At 44.4% G+C, this 27,814-nt stretch overlaps 1 protein-coding gene across 5 annotated transcripts in view; it reads left to right on the top strand.

Annotated features, from left to right (window-relative positions):
- Window positions 1-27,814, top strand: part of LOC138303566 (ephrin type-B receptor 5-like) — a 209,640-nt gene that overhangs the window by 173,654 nt on the left and 8,172 nt on the right. For all 5 annotated transcript variants that reach the window (XM_069242826.1, XM_069242827.1, XM_069242828.1 and 2 more), the window contains 2 exons: window positions 10,808-11,055; window positions 19,158-19,373. In XM_069242826.1, the coding sequence (XP_069098927.1) occupies window positions 10,808-11,055; window positions 19,158-19,373 (464 nt within the window). The remainder of the gene's footprint in view (window positions 1-10,807; window positions 11,056-19,157; window positions 19,374-27,814) is intronic.

Here is a 27,814-nt window from a genome sequence, read left to right as displayed (position 1 = left end):
CTGGGTCACTGATGATGATGTGTGACAGCCTCTATCATTCTGTGATTATGTGTTTGCAATGTTCGTGCCTTCACAATAATAGGAAATCTAGCATTATGGTTGTTCCTGTCATACTCTTCATTCACCCATCTGTTTTCTTCCTGTTTGCATTTCTCTTTGTTTGCCATGGATGATCTCTCTGCCAGGAGGCATGCAAGTCCCCCTAACCCTCATCCATGCAAAGGTCACTGATCCCCCATTATGAAGTGGAAAGGATTAGGTTTAGGGAAGACCCACAAGACGCACAAGAGGAAGAGTGCAACAACTTCCTTGTGACTTCAAAGAGCAAGTTAGTGATACTTGATTATTCTGGGCCTGATTTAAATTTCAGTGGATGGGTAGGTCTATCACAATGGTTATGGTTATCCCGTCCACCAAAATATAAATGCCATTATTTCCTATGGGATTTATATTTTGGCAGACGGAATATCCGTCACCGTTGAGACAGAGTAACCCGTCTGGCAAAATCTAAATCAAGCCCTATGTTTTCAAAACATCTTCACTTATATTTTCCCTTGGGTCTCTCCACAGGGAAACAACGGGCACTAGTGAGGTTGAAGCAATGTGCACATTGATTAAATTCAACTCAGAACATGGTGGAAGGATGCTATCTCTGTGCTATCTGCCACTCACAACCAAACGCATTTAGTTTTATGGCTGAAGATAGTAAGACTTTGTAAAACAGCTGCATTGTGCTAGTGTGCTGTGCTAATGCAACTTCAAAACATTTAACAAAACCTAGAAAACTTATAATGACTAAGGCCCACTTTACAACTTTGGCATTCAGTACTGCCTTCCACCACGGCGACGGGCACGAAAAGACTGTCACCACAGCTAACATCCGTCTGCCATAATATGACCACAGCCGTATTTCCACTACAGGAAGGGTAGAAATCCGGTTGTGGCCATGCTGGCCGATGGTGTTAAGGTGCCACTGCTACCACCAGCAGCGCCACGCCAGTAGACCGCTGTTAGAAATGGGGTCTTTGGTTGGCAGTCAGGTTACCCCCTGTCCAAGCAAGGACCCTCACTCTAGTCAGGGTAAGTCACACACAATCCAAATTATCCTGTGCCCACCCTCTGGTAGCTTGGCACTGAGCAGTCAGGCCTAACTTATAAGGCAATGTGTAAAGTATTTGTGCAATAAATCATACAATAACACAAGATAGCACCACAAAAATACACCACACAGTGTTTAGAAAAATATATAATATTCATCTGGGTATTTGCAGGTCAAAAACAATAAAAGATGCAATAAGAAATTGTAGAGATATCACTGAAAAGTGATATGAAGTGTCTTAAGTCTTTAAAAAGCAAACAAAGTCTCTTTCAAGCACAAAGTACCTGGTTTGGAGTGAAAAATCTCCGCAAAGGGCCGCAGAGGAGGAGATGCGTGGAAAAATGGTGTGTGCGTCAGTTTCGCACCTTCACACATGGACTTGCATTGTTATTTTTCACGCGGGGAAGACGTGCGTCGATTTCTGGCACGCGGACAGGTCTCCTCTGTGGGTCGCGGGGTTTTCAGACGCCCCAGGGTCTGTGCGTGGAATCCTGGGCTTGTTGTCCGGCTGCGCGTAGTTCCGGTGGGCTGTGCATGGAATTTTCTTCCTCACGGCAGGCACTGCGTTGATTTCCTCTCTGGAAGTCAGGCGGCGTTGTCCAGACGGGCAGTGCGTCGAAGTTCTTGTCGCACCGCAGCCGTCGCATCGATCTTTTCCTTGCGGGGTCGAGCGGCGTCTTTCCGGATCGGCGTACAGTGAATTTGTCACTGCGTAGAAAGCTGTGCATCGAATTTTTCAGCGCACAAGGAGTCCAGTTGAAAGATGGAAGTCTTTTTGGTCCTGAGACTTCAGGGAACAGGAGGCAAGCTCTACCGAGGCCCTTGGAGAGCACTTCTGCAGCAAGGCAAGAGTTCAGCAAGGCAGCAGGCCAACAGCAAGGCAGCAGTCCTTTGTAGAAAGCAGTCAGGTGAGTCCTTTGGGCAGCCAGGCAGTTCTTCTTGGCAGGATGCAGGTTCTGGTTCAGGTTTCTTCTCCAGCAAGTGTCTGAGGTGGTAGGGTAGAGGCCCTGTTTTATACCCAAATGTGCCTTTGAAGTGGGGGAGACTTCAAAGAGTGGCTTAGAAGTGCACCAGGTCCCCTTTCAGTTCAATCCTGTCTGCCACGGTCACAGTAGGGGGTGTGGCAGTCCTTTGTGTCAGAGCAGGCCCTCCACCCTCCCAGCCCAGGAAGACCCATTCAAAATGCAGATGTATGTAAATGAGGCTGAGTACCCTGTGTTTGGGGTGTGTCTGAGTGAATGCACAAGGAGATGTCAACTAAACCCAGCCAGACGTGGATTGTAAGGCACAGAAAGATTTATGTGCAGAGAAATGCTCACTTTCTAAAAGTGGCATTTCTAAAATAGTAATATTAAATCCAACTTCACCAGTCAGCAGGATTTTGTATTACCATTCTGGCCTTACTAAGGCCCTCATTCCGACCCTGGCGGTTTGAAACTGCCAGGGGGGAGGGCAACGGAAACACCGCCAACAGGCTGGCGGTGCTTCCAGGGCTATTCTGACCGCGGCAGTAAAGCCGCGGTCAGAAAAGGAGATCCGGCCGTTTTCCGCCGGATTTGCCGCCGGATTTGCCGCCGGATTTCCACCGGATATCCCCTGGCCCAGGGAATCCTCCATGGCGGCGCTGCTTGCAGCGCCGCCATGGGGATTCCGACCCCCTTCCCGCCAGCCTGTTCCTGGCGGTAAAACCCGCCAGGAACAGGATGGCGGGAACGGGTGTCGTGGGGCCCCTGGGGGCCCCTGCACTGCCCATGCCACTGGCATGGGCAGTGCAGGGTCCCCCTAACAGGGCCCCACAAAGATTTTCACTGTCTGCTTAGCAGACAGTGAAAATCGCGACGGGTGCTACTGCACCCGTCGCACCCCTGCAACTCCGCCGGCTCCATTCGGAGCCGGCTTCCTCGTTGCAGGGTCTTTCCCGCTGGCCTGGCGGGTGCTCCTTTGGCAGGCGCCCGCCGGCCCAGCGGGAAAGCCAGAATGGCCGCCGCGGTCTTTTGACCGCGGTGCGGTCATTCGGCGGTGACCGCATGGCGGGCGGCGACCGCCGCCCGCCGCGGTCAGAATGACCGCCTAAATATGACCTTCCTACTCCTTTCAGATCATCAGCTACCATTTCAACAATGTATGAGGGCAGCCCCAATGTTAGCCTATGAAGGGAGCAGGCCTCACAGTAGTGTAAAAACGAATTTAGGAGTTTTACACTACCAGGACATGTAAACTACACAGGTACATGTCCTGCCTTTTACCCACACAGCACCCTGCTCTAGGGGTTACCTAGGGCACACATTAGGGGTGACTTATATGTAGAAAAAGGGGAGTTTTAGGCTTGGCAAGTACTTTTAAATGCCAAGTCGAAGTGGCAGTGAAACTGCACACACAGGCCTGGCCATGGCAGGCCTGAGACAAGGTAAAGGGGCTACTAAAGTCGGTGGCACAACCAGTGTTGCAGGCCCACTAGTAGCATTTAATCTACAGGCCCTAGGCACATATAGTGCACATTACTAGGGACTTATAAGTAAATTAAATAGTCCAATTGGGTATGATCCAATGTTACCATGTTTAAAGGGAGAGAGCATATGCACTTTAGCACTGGTTAGCAGTGGTAAAGTGCGCAGAGTCTAAAAACCAGCAAAAATGAGGTCAGAAAAAGAGAAGGAGGGAGGCAAAAAGTCTGGGGATAACCCTGCAGAAGGGCCATTTCCAACAACCGCCACCAGCCATTTTATGACAAATAATACGGCCTGGCGGTGTTCTGCTGGCGAGCGCTGCTGGCGGTAGCAGTGCCGCGTCCCCTGCCAGAAGACCCCCTGGATTCAGGTAAGTCGGGTTTCCGACAGGGGAGGGGGAGGGGTTTGTTGTGTGTGTTTGTGGGTGTGTGTGCATGAATGTGTGAGTGTGTGCGTGCATGCGCATGAGTTTGGAGTGTTGCTTGCATGTGTGTGTGCATGTGTGAGGCTGCGTGTATGAATGCAAATGTGAATGCGTGTCTGCGTGGAAGTTTGGATGTGTGTACGAATGTGTGTGTGAATGAATGGATGCAAGCATGTATGAATGCGTGTATGCCTGGGTTGAGTGAGTGTGTGAATGCGTGGTGTGTGCCTGCAAGTGTGCGTGTATGGGGAGGATTGGAAGGGGGTGAGCGTGGATGGAGGGGAGTGGGGTTGTATGGGGAGTGTTGGGGTTATGGGCCTCCTACCAGTGACAGGGAAGGAATTCCCTGTCACTGATAGGGCCTACCGCCATGGTTTTTGTGGCGTTACGAATACTACGAAAACCATGGCGGTAGGCAGGGTCAAAATGCTGCCGCTGGACAGTAGCGGGCACCGGGTTGGAGATTGTTATCTCCAGCCCAGCAGCTGTTACCGCCATGGTGGTCGGTGTGGTACATTGGCGGGTTGGCTTCATAATGACACTCTAAATCTTCTAGTGAAATCTTGAAAGAAGAATTTCAGGACAGCCACAAGAAAGTTCTTTTGTTTCGGAAAAAATCGATATAGTTAACATGTTAATTTTAAATGTATAGTTAAGCTCAGGACTAGATAGTCATTTTCAGGATAGGAACTTAGAAAAGGAAGAAGGAACATACAGGCGCCAATATCCAGAGACATAGGTATATTCAAAAGATATGAAAGAGCCACAGAAATTGTAAAAATAAATGTACAATACGTTGGGCAACTACAGAATCCACATGGTTAAATGTAGATCATCTTTCACAATTTCAAAGTGGCTTTCACCCAGGTAATGTAACAGACTCCCTTTATTGAGGACCCGCTTGAAGAGCTTGGAATTATACCAGATAGTACTACTCAATATAAGACCCACTTTTTTGACCATGTACCATTATTAGCTCCTATACTAGCCGTAATCCTGTTCTTGCCTGCATAAGATCTCTCCTCTCAGATCTTAGCCACCTATTAACTCTCTACGCTTGGTGACCTCCCCAAGAACAGTGTCTTGTATGACCCCAAGGCTCCTCTTATTCTCCACTATTGTTCAACATGTATGTTCTGCGATTGCCAGGGATGCTGATGACATCAAGCCTCACTTTAAACTGAGTAGATATTTGAGCGCCTCCAACATTATTGTTTAAATCTGCCTTGTCGTTGTTGACTGCTGTCTGTCTCCTCACAGAGCCAATGTAGATCCTTCTCTCTTTTCTCTGTAATTCAGCAGAATATCTGAATTTTTAGGTTGTGAACTGGCATTGTGAACTGGCTACAGCGTCTACCTATGTTCTGACCATAAAGAATCTTACTCGGTCTCTCCAGCCCATATCACTGTTGTCTCCAAGACCCTTTTTCCAGCTTTGAAAGCTAAGCTGTCATCCCAGTGTTTCCCACCAAAAATAGGGTAAATGCATATCTTCTTAGCTTGAATATTGCATGCAGCCAACCAGACCTACCAAAAATCACATTAAGCAGGAGCAACTGATTTGAAATGCTGACAGGGCTTAATTTGTAGAAAAATAAGTGCTAGGCCCAATGGTTTTCTTAGAGGCTTGTGGCCAGTGCTAGTTTAAGTTGTGGTGATGAATAACAAGGTTGCGTAGTCCTCATTCTGCCTCATGTTTCTTTCTTCAACCACACAATGCTCCCTGCCTCTTTATCTCACCTGCAGGTTCTTCTTCATCCCTGCTTTCACCCTTTGTCGCTGTTTTTCCATCTTTCTCTTCCTACAAATACCCCTGTTTTTTGTTTGTGTCTTTATTGCCCTGAATCGAAGTTTGTTGAAAAAAAGAAGTGCTGGTCTCCAGAAATTAGTGCCAGTGGCCCCCACCAGCAAGCACCATCTCAAATTAGGTTTGGGCCAGGGTTACTTTCAATTTAAATCTCTACAATCATATTAGATGTGCTCTGCATCCTATACAGTGACTCACAGTCCAAGAGCAGACATGGTTTAAAGCCTTCTGCCTAGTTCACCAGGGTATCTATCGGAGTGAACTACTGTCCTCTTGCTAAGATTTTAGATTTATTGGCACTTTAAGCATTTTCGTTGAAGAATGCTGTGCTCTAAGGCCCTCATTTACGGGGATTTAGCATAGGACCAAATTAAAAGGGTACGAATGCACTGTATTAATACAATATGGCGCATTCCTGTCCTTTCACCCTGTGCCTTGCCGTTTTGGCAGTCGAGCGCCAATGAAGGCATTCTTGCACCATGGTACAAGGGTGCCTGCATTGTCAGTAGGATTGCTTCTGTTCAGGAAGGGGCACCTTCTTGCACACAAACAATCCTGAGAGGCGGTTTCCTCTTTCTATATGTGCCACAGAGTGTAGCACACATGGAAAGAAGAAATAACAAGGAGAAATAAACATATTTTTCCTTGTTATGCTTCATCTGGGATGTGTAAGGTTTTGGCACATCCTCAGGTTTACATGGTTTTGTAAATCTGGGGAAGCGTCAAAATCGATGGGTGTTGCATGGGAACACCGACCTCAATGCCAATGGTTGCATCCTCAGTGCAGAGTGAGGAGGCGCAGCGACTTGCTCTGCCTTGCCTTACTCCATATCTATGACGCCATTCAAAGCCATGCAAAGTGTCTTTGCTTGTTCTCTAAGGTACGATTTTGTGGTTTGCGCCACCGGAGCGTCACAAAAAGTGACCCTTCAGCAGCACTCAGGGCTTATAGGTATGCCCCTAAGTATCTAACTGATGTCTTCCATTGCTCGGTCCATTAGCTTCTAAAAACTGGACTTTGCCCTTTGAAGACCACGACTAGAAAATGATTATTCTATATGATACTGGACTTCGATCTCTTTCGGCAGCCACAAGAGGACTTAAGCCTTAAGTTGCACTAAACAACACAAAAAGTGGAATAAAAATGTTGAGATGATTCACAATGTGACATTGAAATAAACAAAGTTTTGTACTGCTTGTTCGGGGAAAATGTGGGTGCAGAGTTCTGCCTGGAGTCAGCAAATTGTAGAGCAGTTTCGCATTCTTTCAGTAACAGCCAAAGCAGCATTGGCACCGGTCCACGTTTCATGTCAACTCGCAAATTCTCTTTGCAACTGTTCCATGAAGAAATGTTGTTTTTCATTCTGAAGCCAGCTCTACTGACCTTTCTGTTGAGAAAAGTAACACAATGGGTTGCTTTCTGTGTAGATTGCATATAAGTGAAACCAGTTAAATGTGACAGTTTGAATGATGGGGTGTAGTTTGTCAATGTGAAATAGTCCCTCTTGCATGCCAAACCAAGCGCTTCCTACAAGTCTGGGTGATTCACCAGGCAGCCAAGACCATGAGGTGAGGGAGAAATGTGCCTGTTGGTGGACCAAAGCCCACTTTTACTCCATATTGTAAAGAACTCTCAACAGTAGGTCATGTTAACAGCTGCACTGTTGTGTAATACAAATGTGTGTGTGTTTCCAGTCAGGAGAGTCACCTGCAAGAGATATGTGTTGTTAGAAATGCGGCCTTTGGTTGGCAGTTAAGTTACCCCCTGTCCAAGCAAGGATCATTACTCTAGTCAGAATAAAGGAGAATCACCTTCAGTTAACCCCTGCTCACCCCATTGGTAGCTTGGTACGAGCAGTCAGGCTTAACTTCAGAAGCAAGGTGTAAAATATTTATACCAACACACACAGTAATTCAGTAAAAACAGTACAAAATAACAGGCTTAGAAAATAGGCAATATTTATCTAAACAAAACTAGACCAAAACGACAAACATCCACCATACACAAGTCAAGTTATAAATTAAAAAGAGTCTTAAATCATTTAGGAAACAGTGCTAACACTGTTAGCGTGCAAAAGTACCTGGGTAACATCAAAATAACACCATACAGGCAAGTGTGCGTCAGAAAAGACCTCGCAAGCAAGACTGTGCGTTGTTCTTCCCCCAGTCGGGTCGGCGTGCGTTGTTTTTCCTCTCCAGAGAGAGCGATGCGTCAATCCGGACAGCCATCTCTGGTCTGGGCAGGCTTTGCATGTTTTTTCCACGCCCAGTGAGGTTTGCGTCGAAAATCCAGAATCACAGTATCGGAAAAACGTGCTATGTGGGGTTGCGAAGTTAACAGCCTCTGTCAGTGGGTACTGCACGTTGTTACTCCACTCGCGTTGCGTCGATCTTCCAGCTGCGATGCAGGTGGAGCATAGATTTCAGCCGCAAAGCTGGCGGCGCGTCGTTTCTTAGCTATGTCTCAGGAGGTGCGTCGAAAATCTTCCCACACATCGGTCTGTGCGTGGATTTTCAGTCTTGGTCTGCAGCTTCACCTTTCAAGGGCCCATCAACTGGAAAGGGCACCACTTGGCAGGGCAGGAGCCTCAGCAGAGAGTCCAGGTGCTGGCAGGGGAAGTCTTTGATGGCCCTGAGACTTCAACAACAGGAGGCAAGCTCAGTTCGAGCCCTTGGAAATTTCTTCACAAGCAGGAATGCACAACAAAGTCCAGTCTTTGTCCCCTTTCGCTCGTAGAAGCAGCAACTGCAAGATAGCTGCACAAAGGACAGTCACAGGAAGGGCTGCATTTCTCCTCAGCTCTTCAGCTCTTCTCCTTGGCATAGGTTCCTTTTGATTTCCAGAAGTTAGCTAATTTTCAGGGGTTGGGTTCTCTTCTTATACCCATTTCTGCCTTTGAAGTAGGCTTACTTCAAAGGAAAGTCTCTCTTGTTTGTGAGATCCTGCCTTGCCCAGAGAGACCTCGGACACACACCAGGAGGTTGGAGACTGCATTGTGTGAGGGCAGGCACAGCCCTTTCAGGTGTAAGTGACCAGTCCACCCCTCTCTCTTAGAACAGATGGCTCATCAGGATTTGCAGGCTACACCCCAGCCCCCTTTGTGTCACTGTCTAGAGACAGGTGCAAACAGCCCAACTGTCAAACTGACCCAGACAGAGAATCCACAAACAGGCAGAGTCACAGAATGGTTTAAGCAAGAAAATGCGCACTTTCTAAAAGTGGCATTTTCAAACACACAATCTTAAAACCAACTTCAGTAAAAGGTGTATTTTTAAATTGTGAGTTCAGAGACCCCACACTTCACATGGCTATCTGCTCCTTAGGAGAATCTACACTTTAATCATTTTTAAAGCTAGCCCCCATGTTAAACTATGAGAGAGATAGGCCTTGCAACAGTGAAAACCAAATGTGGCAGTATTACACTGTCAGGACATATAAAACACTGTGACATATGTCCTACCTTAACTGTACACTGCACCCCGCCCATGGTGCTACCTAGTGCTTACCTTAGGGTTGTCTTACATGTAAGAAAAGGGAAGGGTTAGGCCTGGCAAGTGGGTACATTTGCCAAGTCGAACTGGCAGTTTAAAACTGCACACCCAGACACTGCAGTAGCAGGTCGGAGCCATGTTTACAGAGCTACTTATGTGGATGTCACAACCAGTGATGCAGGGCCACTAGTAGCATTTGATTTATAGGCCCTGGGCACCGCTAGTGCACTGTACTAGGGACTTACCAGTAAATCAAATATGCCAATCATGGAAAACCAATTACATACACGTTTTATATATAGGAGCACTGGCACTTTAGCACTGGATAGCAATGGTAAAGTGCCCAGAGTAACAAATACAGCAAAAACAGAGTCCAGCACACATCAACAACCTGGGAAACTTAGGGGAGACCACGGCAAGGATGCCAAGTCTAACACATGTATACCCATGAACGTATAGATTTGTGGGTGTTCAGCTGGCTTTCATTGTATCCCACCCAGAAAGACCGACAATCTCACCTCTAATCCTAAAGCTGTAAATGTAGAAACTCCACTGTGGTGGAGGACTCTTTGCATTTGTGCATGCACAGTACTAATGCAAGATTCCACCAATCTAAACAACGTGAACCGAGCTGAACATTTACAATTATAAATTGGTGTTAAACAGGTCCTACAGGAGTACATTTCTGAGCTTTCCCCTAAGGGCTCCGTTTATTGACATTTTATTTCAGTGCACCTATTGAGCAGACCTCTACTCATAGGTGACAAAGAGCTTCGCACGTAACAACATAACACATCAAAAAATGGAAGAGAAGAAGGGCGCAGTATTATTTCACCTTCAGGCCAGGATATTATTATTGTTATTTAAGTAGATTAATTGCATAAATTAAGAGGTACATTTATCAAACTTTCCGGTATTGCAGCGCTGTAGATTAATTGTATAAATTAAGAGGTACATTCATCAAACTTTCAGGTAGTGCAGCACAGCAAGCCACCTTGCTACGCTGCGTGAAAGGGCACGAATGCTCTGCATTCAAAACTATAGGGCGCATTCCTATCCTTTCCATGCACTGGCATTCCTTTGGCAGTCTAGCGCCGATACAGGCACACTTGCGCTGTGGTGCAAGGTTGCATGTGCTATAGGCAGAACTGTTTTTGTGCAGGACGAGGGAAACAATAAAGATATTTCTCCTCGTTACACCTCACCAGGGAAAGTGAAGACATGTGATGCATTCCCAGGTCTACCAGTGATGGTAAATCTGGGAAAGCATCAAAACACATTGGTGGATGTGTGTGAACATCCATGCTCCACCCATGTAACATGTCCTTGGGACAGAGTAATGCAGCACAGAGATTTGCACTGCATTGCAATAATCTAGATTTACCAAGCCATGCAGGGTCATGCAGCAAGACTTGTTAAATCTCAATTAGTAGTTGCTTCAGCTGTGCGCCCCCTTACACGGCACATGGGTGGCACATCTCAAATGATAAATATGTCACAAATTGTACTTATTTGTGGTTCCATTTTGTTCTTAACAGGGGAATTTGGGGAGGTGTGCTGCGGGCAGCTATCGCTACCTGCGAGGAGAGAGTGTACTGTTGCCATTAAGACCTTGAAGTGTGACCATACAGATATGCAGCGCCGTGCCTTCTTGAGTGAGGCGAGCATCATGGGACAGTTCGACCACCCGAATGTCATCCATCTTGAAGGAGTGGTCACCAAGAGTCGCCCAGTTATGATCGTGACTGAATTCATGGAGAACGGATCTTTGGACTCATTCCTTAGGGTAAAGTAACTCTTCATTTTTTTTTTTTTTTAATGTGACCATTCATGTAGAATAAACTCTGGATGCGATTCACAAAAGTAAACTTAGACTTTTTGTCTAAACTTTTTTTTTAGTTTTTTTTTTTTAATTTGTCCTCATTCACTTAACCGGCAACAAAATGTCTCCTTGGGGACCTCATCTAGGGGGTCATTTATTTTGTATTCAATCTCCCCTTGGAGGCTCCTTTCCAGATTGGTCCTAATCTTTGATTGGTACAAGCTTAATAGCGCACCTCCAAAGCATTTTCAGGACCAATGATTAGTGTAGTCATAGGACAGGCCAATTATTGCATTTTCAGCCATCTTTTTAGTGTATCCCAAAATGTATATTTCTTGTTCTCGTCCTCGTTTCCCCTTACATCAAGTGTTATGTTATAAATTAACAAATCTTTCCACTCCAGTACTGTCGGGGAGAGGAACTAATCCATTTCTTACATATTTCCCTCCTGCACAGCAGTATCATATAGAAAAGCAGTTTAGCACTGTCTCTATTTAGCTTCGTTAAATCCAGTAGACATCCAAAAATACCTAATAGGGGGCTTACCTGACAATTTGTAGGTACAATTTTATTAACTGTTTCACCGACCTCTTTCCAAAACAGGCTGAGCTGTGGGCACTCCCAAAACATGTGTAAGTCATCTGCAGAGTCCTGGCCACATTTTTTATAACTTGCCAAGCTACCTTGCTTCAGTTTGGTTAGCTTCTCTGGGGTCCAAAAGGCCCTGTGGATTGAAAACAGATGGTCCCATCTTAAACAGGCGGGTTTGAATGTAGAATACAACAAAGTTATAGATACTTGCTATAATTCTCTTATCTGTGCTCCTGGCAAATGATCTCCCAAGATTTCTTCTGGCATGATGAATTCTCCATCCGCAGTTTCCATCAATGTCCAATACCATCTCAACACTTCTTTCTTCAAAGGGATATCCTGATGAAGTAGCCCTTCCACCTTATTTGAATGACCCACCTCTTCTTTAACACTCTTCACCGAACTCATTATTTGAAAATATTTAAATTTAGAGAGCTTTCTGTTAGTCTCCATATTAAGATCCTCATACAAAATGAAGTTCCCATTATTATACAGTTGTCCCCATTGCACAAACCCAGCCTCTTTTAAGGGTACAGCCAAAGCATCTTTGGTCCATTCTGGTGACCCCGGTGAATCCCAAAGGGGCGCATATTTGCTATACTATGGTAAGTTACTGGCCCTCCTTACCGCATACCACAGTTGTGTGAATCCTGCATTATTTTAAATCTCACCTTCTTATTGTATTTAGGATCTCCAAATTTATATAGGAATCCCACCTGTATTCCATGATTAAATTCCATCATTACTTTTAGAATCTGCCCCAGCTCTGAAACCCTGACCCATTCAATGCCCCTCTCATATTTTTAATGAAGAGCGCCCAAGCGTAGTATCGAAGATTAGGCAATGCTAATCCCCCTTTCTTCTTCTTCCTTCTCAATTTCATCCATGCTATATGCACTCCCTTAGAGGCCCACATAAAACTACAGATTTTTCCCTGTAGCTTACCCAGCCATTCTTCATTATACTTCAAAGGCACTGTGTTAAAAATAAATAACACTTTGGGTAATATCATCATCTTAACCAGGTTAACCCTTAACCCTCCCTAAAATAGTAAGAGGTAAATTTCCCCAGGTCTTCCTTAGCTTGCAATAGTCCCTCGTAACCTTCACAAGATTAATTTCTGCTATTTTTTCTATATCTTGAGTTATCGTAATACCCAGATATTTCAACTTGTTCTTAATTGAAACTCTCTTCTCATGCATTTTCCAAATCATAACTTCTCAGTTTTTTCATAATTGACACATACCCAGCAATTTCCCCAAAATGTCGTAGTCAGTTCTTCCAGGGCTGGTAGGGTTTGCTTTAGATTTGTTGTATACACCATCGATCATTTGCATACAAAGCAACCTTCCTGCACCAATTCCCACATCTAAACAGGGCTTTCTTCTGCTCTCCTGTAATGTTTCAGGCAAGGGGCTCTATATACAGGTTAAATAGCAGTGGGGATAATGGGCACCCCACCTTGTTCCCCTTCCAATGTTAAAAGGATGAGTTAAGGTACCATTAACTAAAAGTCTTGCATCTGGGTTTTGATATTATATTTGCAATGCCCTTATAAACTTCCCTCCCAAATAAAGACTTCACAGAGGGTACCTAAATATATCCCGTTAACCCTATCAAATGCCTTTGTGGCGTCTATCATCACTAACTCTAAAAGTTCTTTACAAGAGTTGGCTAGCTCTATTGAGCCTATCAGACTCTGTGTCAGCTCATGCATGTAGCTACCTTTTAGAAATCCTTTTTGATCTTCCTGTATCAATCTACCTATAACTCCCCCTAATCTGTCTACCAAACCTTTTGTAAAGATTTTGTAATCGCTTGGCCTATATGAGTCACAACACTTGGGATCTTTCCCTGGTTTAAAATTAGTGTGATGATGGCCTCCTTCTAAGAGTTGGGAAGCATACCCCCGTCTTCTAAGATATTATGGCACAGTCCTGCTAAGAGTTTCATTATACTATCTCCTAGAACTCTGTAGATTTCAAAGGGTAACCCATCCGGACCTGGCCCTTTCCCTAGTTTCCCGGACGGTACACCGTGCTCCACTTCCACCTGCCCAATCGGTTCATTCAGGACTTTATTGTCCTTCTCACCCAAGGCAGTTGGGCCAAGATCCTTTAACCATGTCTTAACCATCCCTGGTGACACCTCTAGATTATCGGTATAAAGGTCCTTAAAATAATTCTGGAAGGATTCCCCAATCTCCTCATTACTTCTAACAATATCCCCAGATTTTTTACCGCAAATTTCTACCACCTTATTCCTAACCAGGTTTGTCATTAGTTTCCAGGCCAGCCGTTTCCCACAATTTTCCTCATACTCAAAATGCGCCACCCTATTCACTTCACATCTTGCCTTAACTCTCTTATCTATCACCGCTGCGAGCTCATACCCTAGATATTGAATTAACTTACAGTATTTTTCAATTTCCCCCTCTTCGCAATCCAGATATATCAACTCTTGCTCCACTTGTTGTATACGCTCTTCCAGTCGACTGATCTCTTCTTTCCATGCCTTCCTTCTAATGGAGGCCGCTCTTATCAGTCTGCCTCTCAAAAAAGCCTTAAAGGCATCCGATACCATAGCTGGTGACAATGACCCTGCCTTGAGGTTAAAAAACTCCTCTACGTCTGCTCTCAATTCTACTACAATATCCTCATCCAGTAGCAGAGTTCTCTCTAGAGTCTACCTACTCTGGGCTACTCTCCCCTTAATCGAATACTTAGGCTTACTGCTGAGTGATCCGACAGGTGGGACCCAACATGTGCTAATTCCTCAACACAATCCCTCAAACTCCCATCTACTAGAATGTAATCAATCCTAGAATGGTGTCTGTATTTTTTGTTATTATATGTATATCCCCATTTTAGCCCAATCCTATCTCTCCATATATAGTGCAGCCCCAACTGAGACATCATAGCTAATACTTGAGATCGCATCTTCTCATTAGTTATCGATCTGCTACCTGAGGATTTATCTAATTCGTAGTTCAGCACTACATTAAAGTCTCCCATCCATATTATAGGATTGGGAAATTGTAACAAATGCCGAAATATATCACCCAAAGGCGCGGCATCATCCTTACAGGCCCATAATAACCCACCAGAGTGAACGCAAAGTCAAATGCCAATAATTTTCTGATTACCCACCTACCTGCCTTATCCACATGCCCGCTCTGAAAAGAGATATTAGGATGGTTTTTAACTAAAATACCCACCCCTTTGCTTCCCTCAGCCTGAGTGGTGCTTGAAATCTGCTGTAACCATCTACATGGTTTGAATAGCTTAATACATTCTTGATTGTAAAGATGTGTTTCTTGCAGAGCTAACACATTAGCTCGGACATCTCTCAAGTATTGCAACAACCTTCTTTGCCTGTTCCTTACCCTTAGACCGTTAATGTTCCAAGATAGGAGCCTCAACTCATTTGCCCTCGTCATCTACATTCTACCATCAAACCCAACTCAAGAAACCCCCCTAAAAACATCCCGATGCTTCGCTGAATGAGGACACTTTAAAAAAATATGTCCCCCATGCTCCTCGCCCATTGATTATTACTCCTTCCCCCCACACAACCCCAGTCCAACGCCAGCCTCAACCCTTAACTCCCTGGGACAAACCACCCTATCTCCTTTCTGTAGGCAAATCCGTCTCAGGAGATCTCCCACTGGGACCGTACTTGCGGGCTATGAAGAATCCACTCTTGCTTTAACTGTGTTGGTCACCCTTTTCTAAAATTTTAATCAGATCGTCTACTTCTCTACAATCTCTGAAGTTATACATTTTGTTGTTAGCCAGTACTTTTAGGGAAGCCGGGAATTTCAATTGGGCCATAGCCCCCAACCCCTTCAAAACATAGATTCTTTTCCCCAACTCCCATTGTTTATTTAGTGTCATACTTGATAGATCTGATCTAATCCCAAAACTAGTCCTCTCCACCATTAGTGACTTCTTTTACAATGCAGCAGCAAAGATACACCCCCTAATTGCGTACGTATGAAAACTGACCAATATTTTCCAAGGCTTGTCTCTGATTGGGAGTTTTCTAAATGGATCACTATGCACCCTTTGGATATCCCTTGCAATGGCTTCTTCTGTGTCTTCAACCTGCACTACTTGCTTGATCAGGCGAACTACCAATCCTTTCAGGTCTCCCCCTTCCACTTCTTCTGGGACCTTTAAGAATCTCACATTTTTTCTTCTCTGATTGTTCTCCAGAGATTATTTCCTCCCCTACTTTCAAACTTTGAATTTCCACCCTGTTTTTTTCGATTGCGATCCTCAGATCTCCAACCTCTTCTTCAAGGGCGGCAGTCCTCCCTGCCAGGTCATCGATCTTTTTTCCAAGGACCTCACACAGACCTCTTACCCCCTTCTGATTAGTGTTTGAGGTCTCAAAACCATCCCTAACCTCCAAAGATAGGACTCTAACATTCCTGTGATGCATTGGTTGAGAGGCTCTTATACCAAGCCCCACACCTGCCCTTTCTTCCCCCAGATAATGATCGCGAAGAGGCCTCACCCATTGGGCATGTAGACTGGGGCTCCTGACCCTTCTGCTGGATGCCCCCATCTGATCCTGACTCCTCATCCATCTCAGGCCCCTGAGAATCCCTATTTGACGCCCGTTCGTAAAGTCAGGTAGCGGGGCTGGACAGGAGGGTCTGCCATCTTCAATTCCCCCCCAAGTCTGCATTTTCCAGGACTTGAAACCTATTGGGGCTGTACTCAATCTGAGAAATTCAATTTACCCCTGAGCTCCTCCTGCTGTTGATCAACCTTTTCCCTATGTGTGCCTTGTTGCGCAAGCTTTCTCTCCTCAATGTCTAAGGTGCTGGGCAGAACTCTAAAGTATGTTTTTTTGGAAGGGGTAATCCTAGGCCTCTTACTCAATAACCTATCATCTTTCAAACTAGAGGTAGTCCTACCACTAAATCTGCCATTACCCCTGACTTGATCCTCCTAACTACCAAGGTTACCAAATGTAGATGTTTTATGGGGGGCCGCTCCCCCAACATAATCCTTCTGCTTCTTCTTACGGAGTAAGCTGGTGCAGATTTAGTCTCCTCTGCTGCCCCTCCTTTCCTTTTATTAACACTCAACCCCTCCTGGAGCCATGCACACTGATATTTCTGATTCCTATTAATTAATTAAGACCCAGGTCGAACTGCAACTAACCAGGGGGCGCAAATTACATGCTTTTCTAAATCAGAATCTGTTGCCAGTAAGGGCCGTTCCACCTCTCCATTCTCTAGTGTTCCTCTTCCACGTGTGCTGCCTCTGCCACTTCTCCACTAGAGGGGAATTCTCATGGCTTCCTCCCTTCCGCATTGAATCCCAAGAGGCGTTAGGGACCACAGTACAGGCGCTACATGCTCCAGCCCCTCTCCCTTCTGTGTCCCATCCACAGCGGCTCACCCTTCTGCCTGCCAAAATTTCCACAAGAAGGTAGGAGCTCGTCCTGCCTAAAACATACAGGGCCAGATGTAGGTAGGTTTCATATTGCTACTTGCAATTTGCGAGTCATAGCGACTCGCAAATTGCAACTCGCAATATGAAATGCAGAAAGGTGTCTCAGACACCTTCTGCGACTCGCTATGGGGTTGCAAAGACCAACCTCATGAATATTTATGAGGTGGGTCGCAATTTGCGACCCCATAGCGAGTCTAGGCACTCACAGGGATGGTGGCCTGCTGGAGACAGCAGACCACCATGTCTGTGACTGCTTTTAAATAAAGCAGTTTATTTTTTTTATTTTTCCAGCCCGTTTTCCTTAAAGGAAAACGAGCTGCAAAAAGAAAAAATACCGAAACCATTTGGTTTCGGTTTTTTCAGAGTAGGCAGTGGTCCATAGGACCACTGCCTGTTCTGAAGAAATATTTTTTGGGGCATTCACAAAGGGGAAGGGGTCCCATGGGGACCCCTTCCCTTTTGCGAATGAGTTACCATCCACTTCAAGTGGATGGTAACTGCGAGTTGGTTTGCGACCGCTTTTGCGGTCACAATGCAACTCTACATCGCGATGCGGTCGCAAATAGGAAGGGGACACCCCTTCCTATTTGCGAATTGGAATCACATTTTGCGAGTCAGTACCGACTCGCAAAATGTGACTCTGCATCGCGTAAGGCCTTTTGCGTTTTCCGCCGTTTGCAAGGCGCTAAAGGCTTCCTACATCTGGCCCACAGTTCTGCTGCTGCATCGTGCTCCGTGCTTCACACTCCGCTGCCGCTGCACAGTGAAACCCCCCTGCGCACCGCTACCTAACCAGCCGCCATGCTTTCCCCCCTAAACTTTGACCAAAAGTCTAAGTTTACGACTTTGGGAATTCACAAAGGACATATACGAGTGCTATCTTTACATCCGCCCTCAGGGAGGATCTCTGATAGTACTGATACTCTGGTAGCTGTAGCACAAAACAAAACATGTGAGTAACACATTTGAGCAGCACCAAAACAACATTCAAGAAAATAATCAGTAAAATTCCCAGTCCACTTTAGTAACAAGAAGAGGGTATGTTAAATGCACGAAAAACAGTTTCCAGTTACAAAGCTGCCCCACAGAGGCTGAGAGGGACGGTCTGTAACCTTCCACTGGGTAATGGGTGACTGACTTGTGTTTTGGAAAGTCTGGATGATGTAATTATTATATCATTCAGTTCTGTCACTCAAGGCTTTGTGGAAGTGGGTGTTAGAGGTTTTTCAGTGGAAAACTTGATGGAATTGCTTAATATTAGTGCAGATCACAAACGGTGTTCAGCAATATTCAGATAATCAGATGATTTTTGTGAGGAATAACTAGGATTGTCAGGTGAAGATTTGTGCAGGCAAATGCTGCCGAATATTCGACAAGACTGAGCAGCACAAATTGCAAAACATAGCACAGTCCCATATCTACTATGTGTTTAGCACTGATGATTTTTAAGGCCATCGTTTCACTAAATATATCATTTTGGTACGATGCTAAACACGATTTAGCATTATGCTAGAACTCAACGTAAGCATGAGGACCTTTACATGAGTTTTCCATCCAAAATTGAGCAATGTATGTGATTTTGTACAAAATGGATATATTACACTTTTGAAAGTCACACAAATCTTATGCCTCATATTTATGATCTTCATTTTTTTTTCTTTTTAGCACTTCTTAGTTTGCAGTCCATTTGCCAGATTTCTTTACCACAGTCAGAATCTTATGAAGTTTGAAATTAGCTAAATTTTATAAACCTTGGCAGACTTATTGAAAGTTGGGACTTGTAAACTTCACATGACAATAAAGATTGTAATGTTGCCCATTTCTGTGTGGGACACCCTTGTTGCAGGAGTAACCAGGAACATGGGCATAGCAGAGACCTCCCACACCAGATGTGCGGTGTCACTCTAGGGTTGATGTACCTTTGGTGGTAATTTATGTTTCTTAGAAGTGCATTTCCCAGGGTCTAGTTGATCACTCATCCTTCCTTCTGTCATCTTTCCCCAGCAAAACGAAGGTGGTTTCAGTGTGATCCAGCTGGTGGGGATGCTACGAGGGATTGCATCTGGGATGCGTTTCCTCTCTGACAAGAACTATGTGCACCGTGACCTCGCTGCGCGCAACATTCTGGTCAACAGCAACCTGGTTTGCAAGGTGTCTGACTTCGGCCTTTCTCGCTTCTTAGAAGATGACGCTTCAAATCTCACATACGCAGGAACACTGGTGAGGCAGCCAAGTGACTTTTTTTATGTAAAAATTATTATGGAAGAGTGGGCTCCTTTTGAAACCTGGAGGCATATTTACAACCCCGTGGCACAGGGCAGCGCTGCAAGTTATCGTGCAGTGCTGCTCTGCGCCACAGTGAATGGGCACATTTCTGTCCTCTCACCCTGCGTTGGCACACAATTTGGCACCTAGCACCAATGCAGGCACCCTTGCACAATGGTGCAAGGATGCCTGTGATGCAGACAGGGGGCCTCATTTACAAGAATCTGATGCATCTCCATTAATGCATCAGATTTCTTGTGCTTCCCGCACATCCCCTAACAACGCCACGGATGCGCTGTATGTACAATACACAGCTCCATATTGCACGTTTTCACAGATGCGTCAGAAATTCTGACGCACCTGTTGTCATTAAACACATGCATTCAGCGTAACTGACGCAACTCCAGCAATGCGAGGAGTCTTCCATAGGAAAAAACATGCATCAATTTAATGCCTGCTCTGAGCAAGTGGTATCATTTTGATGCAATGAAGTCGCAGAATGAAGCAGTGAAATTATGTAAATTTCACTGCATCAGTTCGGTGGGGCTTTACCTGTGGGAACACCTACTTTGCGTACATTATACATGGAGCAGGTATAATGCGACACAGAGCTTTACAAACTGATGTATTAGGCCAAATGTGTCAGTTTGTAAATATGGAGCAGTACTGCTAGCACCCCCATGCATCAAAAAAACAAATGACGCAGTGATGGTGCAGTGGGCTTGTAAATGAGGCCCAGGATTGTTTTTGTACAGGAAAGAACACCTTCCTGCACAAACATAATCCATGGAGGCATTTTAATCTTTTTATGTGTGCTGCATTCTGCAGCACATATAGAAGGAGTTAAACACAAGGAAAAACTAAGATATTTCTCCTTGGTGCACCTCCCCTGGGGAGGCGTAAGATTCTGAAGCATTCCCAGGTTTACAGATTCTTGCAAATCTGGAAATGCATCAAAACCCATGGGAGTTGCATGGGAACTCCACCGCAACTCCGATGGTACACATCCCTGACACAGAGTAAGCCAATGCAGTGACTTGCTCTGCGCTGCCTTAAACCATATCTACAAGGCCATAAAAAGCCACTCAAAGTGCATTTGCATGATCTTGTAGATATGGGCCTGTACTATGCACTGCCGGTGCATCATAGAAAGTGACACACAGTGGTACAAGGAGCTTGTTAATAGCCCCCCTGGTTTTTCTGCCTTCTTTGAACATGTCTTAACTGATAGTGGGAGGATTTCAGCCTGAGCCCCTATGCATATTGAGTAGGAGGCGGAGTCAGTGGTACTTTAACACACACTCCCATTTTTTGAAGACCCAGTAGCTAGCATCTGCGCATGCATCCTAGTTTAAGAGTTGGCCTTCATCTAGGTGGTGGCCTTCATCTAGGTGGTGTTTGCTGTCTCTGCCAGCCCTGGAATATAGGAAAAGTTCCTTGCGTGGGGCTTGCCACCATGAAACTAGCCTTTTATGCAACAGGGGTCGTATTTCCATCATATCCATGATGAGCTAAAAAGAAAATGGAATTGCTAGTAAGGACAAAACGCATCAAATGAATGAATCAGTGAAAATTGGCATACTAATTTACTAATCTGCATGGATGCACATTGGTCACGGAGAAGCCACAAGTAGTTAGCACTTGTTGATTCCACAAAGACACCTACGGACTTGTGAACATGTTAAAGGTTTCCTTTCAGAAAGTCCTTCTTTCTTTTGCACTTCACATAAAATGTGTGGGTTTTGTGTGCCTGTTACTGTGACCACAGTGCACACATTACACAATTCTTTCATTATGTTCTTGTGTGTCCCTCCTCGTTTAGGGGTTTTCTGAGGTCTTCACACACCCATGTCACAGAGACATCTCAAATGGGAAAACATGCTAGTGTGTGTATGTGTGTATATGAGGGTGTGTTTCTGTGTGTGTCTGTGTGTGTGTATATGTGTATGTGCGCACAGGTGTATGTATGTGTGTGTACCGCATTGTTGAGGAGGGTGTGGAACAGTATTGGAAGTATTGCTTTGAGTGTCTGTATTTTTGCTAGCAGAGTATGAATGTCAACCGTGAGCTTCTTGTTCCAAGGGGTAACAAATGCAGAATGTCAAGCCACCCTTCTTACCATTCCTAAATATTCTTGTCCAGAACTGAAGTTGCCACTGGAGAGTCCACTGTGTGCATTTTGAGAACATCTTGAAAAATTCTATCCTCAGCTAGCTACCTAAATTCATTGTTCCAGTTGTCGGGCATCCTTGGTCCTGCCCCTAGTAGGCCAGTTTGGGATGACCATTCCAGCTTCAAAAATCCACTTAAATAAGCAATATTCTGGGAATACCCACTTGCTTGACATGTAAATCGTAATTGTAAGTCCTCATTGACTCCTGAGGGGTTCAGTTTTAGGTCAGATTGCTTTAGTCCATAGACTTGTTCAAAACAAGATGTCCTTAGCTTCAGCACCCCTATGAATCACCCGTCACTCTGCCCCTTAAGAAGGAAATCCTAAGCTTCAGCATCTCTGTATATCATCCTTACCTTTGCCACTTAAACAATATATCCTCAGCTTCAATATCTATGTAGATCATCCATCCCTCTGCCTCCTACACATGATGTGCTCAGCTTCAGCCTCTGTATGGATCACCCATCTCTCTACCCCTAAACAGGTTGTCCTCAGCTTGAGCATCTAGGTAGTTTGCCTGTCCCTCTGCCCCTTAATTAGAATGTCCTCTTCTTCAGCATCTGTTAGAAGATCATCAGTCCCTCTGCTTATTTAACAGGGTATCCCCATCTATAGCGTCTCAATGGGACACCTATTTATCTGGCTCTTAAAAAGGATATTGTGAGAAAGTCATCCTTTTAGAGTGGACTTTTCTAATGCTGAAGCCTATATTTAATTCTAATATCATTGAGGTGTGGGGAGATACCCCAAGATTTGGGAAGCTGTAGTAATGTGAGATCTATACAGGAAATTATTTAACCTTTCCCAATATTGATCACCTGTTATCTCAAGGCAAAACGTACCTTCAGCCTTCTGTCAAGACATTCCTCTTGTATGTAGGTGATATGGGCAATGTTATGGCGCTCTAGATATCAGAACACAGAATGGACATTTTTGAACACTGCAGATGTCCCAGTCTTATGTTGACTTCATTGTTGCAGTGCAGTTATGCAAAGTATATTGGTGCTTTAGAAACTGAACTTCATTCAAAATAAAATGTATTGAAAAAGTGCCTAATTAATTAAAACCAGGGCACATCCCACATCAAGAATAAAAACAGTACTAGATAAAAAAAACTAGCCATGTGTCTTACACTTAAACTCAACAAAAAGATCATATTTACAAATAACCTAAACTTTGTTTAAAATAGACGCCAATTTTTTCCAGTGGACAAACGCATCTCAAGAATGCAGGTGAAGAGCTGAAATACTTATTTTATCGTTTCTTGGTACAATTTTCTGGTAAGTGGGCAGCAAGTATGAACTTTGTCAACTTTGCATTTTCTGATATGACATTTCTTGTCCACTTTTAGCAGATTGGCCTGACAGATAACTTGCTCCAGATGTCTGCCTCATGTGGGAAATGATAATCATGTTACCAGAGAGGGCCCATACCTTGGCTTTATTTTCACTGAGGCAAGAGTTTTAGTAACTTGTGTTACTCCTTAGTAACCTTGACTCTTTACTCGAAAATTGTCAGAAAATTTACCATCCTGACATTTATACAAAAGTGCGCAGAATCAAGAGCTGCAATAAGAGCGTGTCTGCAGGTTTGTATCATAACTCGCTTAAACACCTCTTGCAGCATCTTTCTTCATTCTAGCAGCATGGCTGGGCAAATACAAAAGACGGGAACTTTAGTCTTTTCCCTTGCACCAGAAAGTCTACAGGGGTCTCATTCACTTACTCTTATCCCTCGGGGAGTTGAGTCCAAAGTTGGATGGACTTCCAGCCATATTTGCATAATTTCAGCTTTGTTTGGTACCCATACCTCTGAACAAAGTATGCTGTGGGTTCAGCAATTTGTAGGTGTTTATAACTTGTCAGGCCTGGGCCTTCTTCATGAGACTGGATTTATCCTCAAGTAAACAGAGAGATTTACTCATTTACTCATGCCATTAAGTTTCTTTTTGAAAACCCTGGGGGATATATCAGAATTCCACAAGATGTCGGCTTGCAACGACTGTCCTGTGTCCTCGAACGCAGCTCTAAATGTGAGCATACACTATAACATAGTCTACAATTTGTTTTCTTCTGCAGATTTAAAACTGAATCACATCTTGAAATAAGTGCACTTGAGCATCCAGGATTATTTTAGTAGCCCAAACTCTATCCATATTTGCTCCTGTGAGGTTTAATTTTGCAGGTTATGAACTGTCCGATAGGTTCTCGCCACTAATAAGTCTAACTGCTTTGTAGCCTTGCCCAGTATGATTACACACTTATACATAACTGTTGGTAGGGATTTTGCCTGCATTGCCTTCTGCAGGGGCACTTACATGGGGCCCTGTAATGATATGGCAAGCTTAGTGAAACCTGCTGTTGGAGGGATAGCCTTGGTTGTTATTGCCTCAATTTGCAGGCCATAAGTGGCCCTTGAGTTAAATATTACCCCAAGATATTTGTATTTTGTATCAGAGGTAAGTCTGATTCCATTAATGTGGCAAGAACCAGGTGAATTTAACTGCTTACTGAACTTTACGACTTTAGTTTTCTTGAAGTTTATTTCAAGTTTGTTGCACAACTTGAAGGCATGAAGGGCGTATAAAAGACGTTGCAGGCCAACTGGGTCATGCTCTTTAAAAGTAGATCATCAACATACAGAATATGGAATAGAATGTATTCCCCAAGTTTTGGTGCATGGGCATTTAAAGTGTCTAAATCTTTGGACAATATGGATAGATAGATGTTGAACAGCAAGGGGGAGAGTACAGACCCCTGCTTAAAGCCAGTTGTAGAGTATATCTTCCTGGATAATTTTGCATCATCTCCTAATTTCACACAGACCCATGTGTTAGAGTACCAGAGCTGGACAGCTTTCGGTAATGTTGGCGAAATACCGGCATTTGTTAATTCCTGCCACAGTAGTTCTCTAGAGACCCTGTCGGACGCTGCTTTGAAGTCCATTACGCAAGCATACAGGATGGGTTTTGAGCTAAAGGCTTTTCCATATGAAATACAAGGGCAGCTACATTCAATGACATGCTTTACCCTTCGCTGAACCCTGATTGGTTCCAAAGGATTAGGCCCAAGCTATCAGACCCATCTGACAGGTCTTGTACTATCAGACTAGCATAATATTTAGCTGTGACATCGAGCAGGGAAACAAGTCAGTAGCTGCCTGCTTTACTCCTGCCACCACCTCTAAAGATTTGATGAACAGCCCTGCCAGGATTCAGGTATGATTTGTTGTGAACTGACCTTATTGTACAGAGTGCTTTGTTTTTTGTCCAGAATTCTGTGTTTGTCCTGAAGAGCATGTGTGGTAAACCATTTGGGTTAGGGACCCCACCAGATCTGCTTCTTCTTATGATATTTCCATGTGGCTTATTTGGTGATAGTCACTATGCACCACATGCCAAGTTGAGTTTGATATTTCCATCAGAAGATATTTCTTCAGGATATAAGGACGATGTAGCTGGTGCACTTTACTTCTAATTGGACTTGCTGGTGGCTGATGTTTCTCACATGTGGCAGTAATTGTTAATTTACTGTGTGAACTTTGGGAGTCAGCTGATGATCTGGAGCAGTGGTCCTTCAGGTGATGGATCCAGACCTTCTATGTTATATTTACGCTTTGTGCAGCTGTAGGGTCCTTGTCAATCCATTTGATTAGTTTCCAGAAATGTGTACTGTTTCAGGTTTTACTTATGTGAAGCATCTTTACCCAAAATGAGCTTGCCAGGATAGCCTTTTAAATTCATGCCACAACTTCCTCACCTTTCTTCTTGAGCCCTTTGAAGGGGATTTTTCTTGAGTAGGTGGTATTCCCTATATATGGCTTTCTTCAGTGAATTGAGCTTTTTTGACAGCCATGGCGAGTCTTTCCTTTCCTTAACTTAAAACCCCCTCAGTACCCCTAAACCTCATCTGGTCCTGAACCCAAAAAAACACTTTCTTTGCGTAAACCCCACCCATCTCTCACCTCTTAAAATCATGCATCACTCCTAAACTCCACTTATCCCTGATCCCTTAAGAAAACTTTGACCACTCCTGAAACCCACCCATTTATATCTCCTAAAACCCCTCACCACCCCTAAACTCCCTCATCCCTAAACCCTAAGAAGCCTTTTTACATATAACACCTTTCCCTGAACCATTAAACCCCACACTACTGTAAACTCCCAAACACTAAAAACCGTTCACCACTCCAGAACTCTACACATCACTGAACCTTAAAGCTATTCACCAGCCCGAAACATCACCCATCCATAAAATCTAAAAAACCTCAAAACGCCTACACCCCATGCATCTGTGAACCCTAAAAACTACTTACCCCCTAAACTCTACTCATCCATGAAACCTAAAAACCCTCCACCACCCTTAAACCCTACTCATGCATGATCTCTAAAAAACCCTCACCACCACTAAAGTCCACCCATGCATGATCACTTAAAAACCCTCACCACCCCTAAAACCTACCCGTCCGTGAACCCTATAAACCCTAGATGCCCTTCACTTTCCCTAAACATTACCCATTCCTCAACCCAAAAAAACCCTCACTACCCCTAATCTTGTCCTAAGTGTGTGATTTTGGATGTTTCCTTAAAATTATCTTTCCTTTAAAACATTTCCTTTAGTTTTCGATTTATTTGTATTTCCTTAAAACTGGTTTCCATGAGCTGGATTCCTCCAAAGTGGTTTATCAGTTTTCATTTTTTCCATTAATTCACAGACATCAGAAGCAAAGTTTTGTAGGTTTAAAGGTTACTCTAATTCGAATAGCAGCCAGTCTATCAGTTGTGCATTAACATGTTGAATTACATGACCAGACCGAAGTTCTAAAACAACCCACAGGATCATATTGACCATGCCAGGAACATGCCAGGGACATGAGGATATATCTTACCTGAGATAATTAGTGGGTGCATCGTGGTACATCCATTATGCCCTGATTTAAGAGGCCCTACTGTCACCTTAGCGCCGTCATAGTGTAATTTTTTGGGGCGCTAAAGTTCCTTTTTACATGCACCAGGCATAATGTATGCAAGGGGGGCGTTCCCCCATTAGTGGGGCTGAAAAAATGGCACGAGGAAAGAGGTTTTTTTGGAACTTTTATCGCCTGCTCAGAGCAGGCGTTGAAAGGGGGCATACCATTGAATACAATGTGCCTCTATGTACTCTGCAGGAGCAGCGCCAACATTGATGTGCTACTCCTGCAGAGTACATCAATAGCTTCAGCAATTCTGATGGTATTGCCCTCTACCCTGCACCATGTTGCACCGTATTTTAAATCCAGTGCCCTCATGGTGGCAGTAGGGAGGCGCAGGGAAAGTGGCACTGCATTGTGTGCAACACCACTTTTCTTAAATGAGCACCAAAGTTCTTTCTAGATTAGAGTTCCAAAAAAATTTCATGTGAAAAGAGCTCAAAAACTCTCAGTGTAAATGTTGAGGTCTCTCAGCAGTGGCTTTGCATTTGTTGGCGTTGGACAGTCATTTGAATGTGACCTTTATTGCACCTGGTGAGGCACAACATTTTATCTGCCAAGGCTTTTTTTCAGAATGGCATCTGGTCCTAGCATTGGACAGTGCATAAGGCCTTAGCTGTCCCTATACAGAATCGCACCAGGCGGTACTACCAGAGAGTGGCACAAAGCCAAGCCCACCAGTACTTTTTACATGATGGTACCAGATCTTGGTACGTAAGGAAGACAGAAGCTCCAGGTCACCAAAGACTCTGCATAATGGCACCAGGGCCTACTATCTGAGAAAGGCACAAGAGCTAAGCCGCCAGACAGTGCTTAATTTGTAAAAGAGTAAGTGACAGGGCCCAAGGTTTTACTCAGAAGGCACCAGCTGGCATTATGTAATGTTGGTGTGCAGAATACCAAAGCTGTATAGACTTAATTCCAGCTCATGCCTCTTTAATCTACCACAATATGTGTCATGCCTCTTTATCACACTCTTACAGGTTCCTTTTCATCCCTCCTCCCTTTATCACTGTTTTCCTTCTTTCTCTTCCTTCTTTGTCCCTTTGGTGGTTTTCTCCCTCTTACTTTGGATGAAAGTCTGTTGAGGAAAAATAAGTGCTAGTCCCCACAAATCAGAACTCGTGCACCCTACCTGCAACCATCGGCTTAAATCAATCAGCAATCAAATCATCAGCTCAGCCATTTGCACTGCATACGCAGGTTTATTTGGAGAGCTGGCACAAAAAGAAGATTGTTAGGGGCATATTTATGT

Source organism: Pleurodeles waltl, chromosome 7, assembly GCF_031143425.1.
Source record: "Pleurodeles waltl isolate 20211129_DDA chromosome 7, aPleWal1.hap1.20221129, whole genome shotgun sequence".
Lineage (NCBI taxonomy): Eukaryota > Metazoa > Chordata > Amphibia > Caudata > Salamandridae > Pleurodeles > Pleurodeles waltl.
The sequence above is the reverse complement of the archived record's forward strand: the minus strand, read 5'-3'. Positions and strand labels throughout refer to the sequence as shown.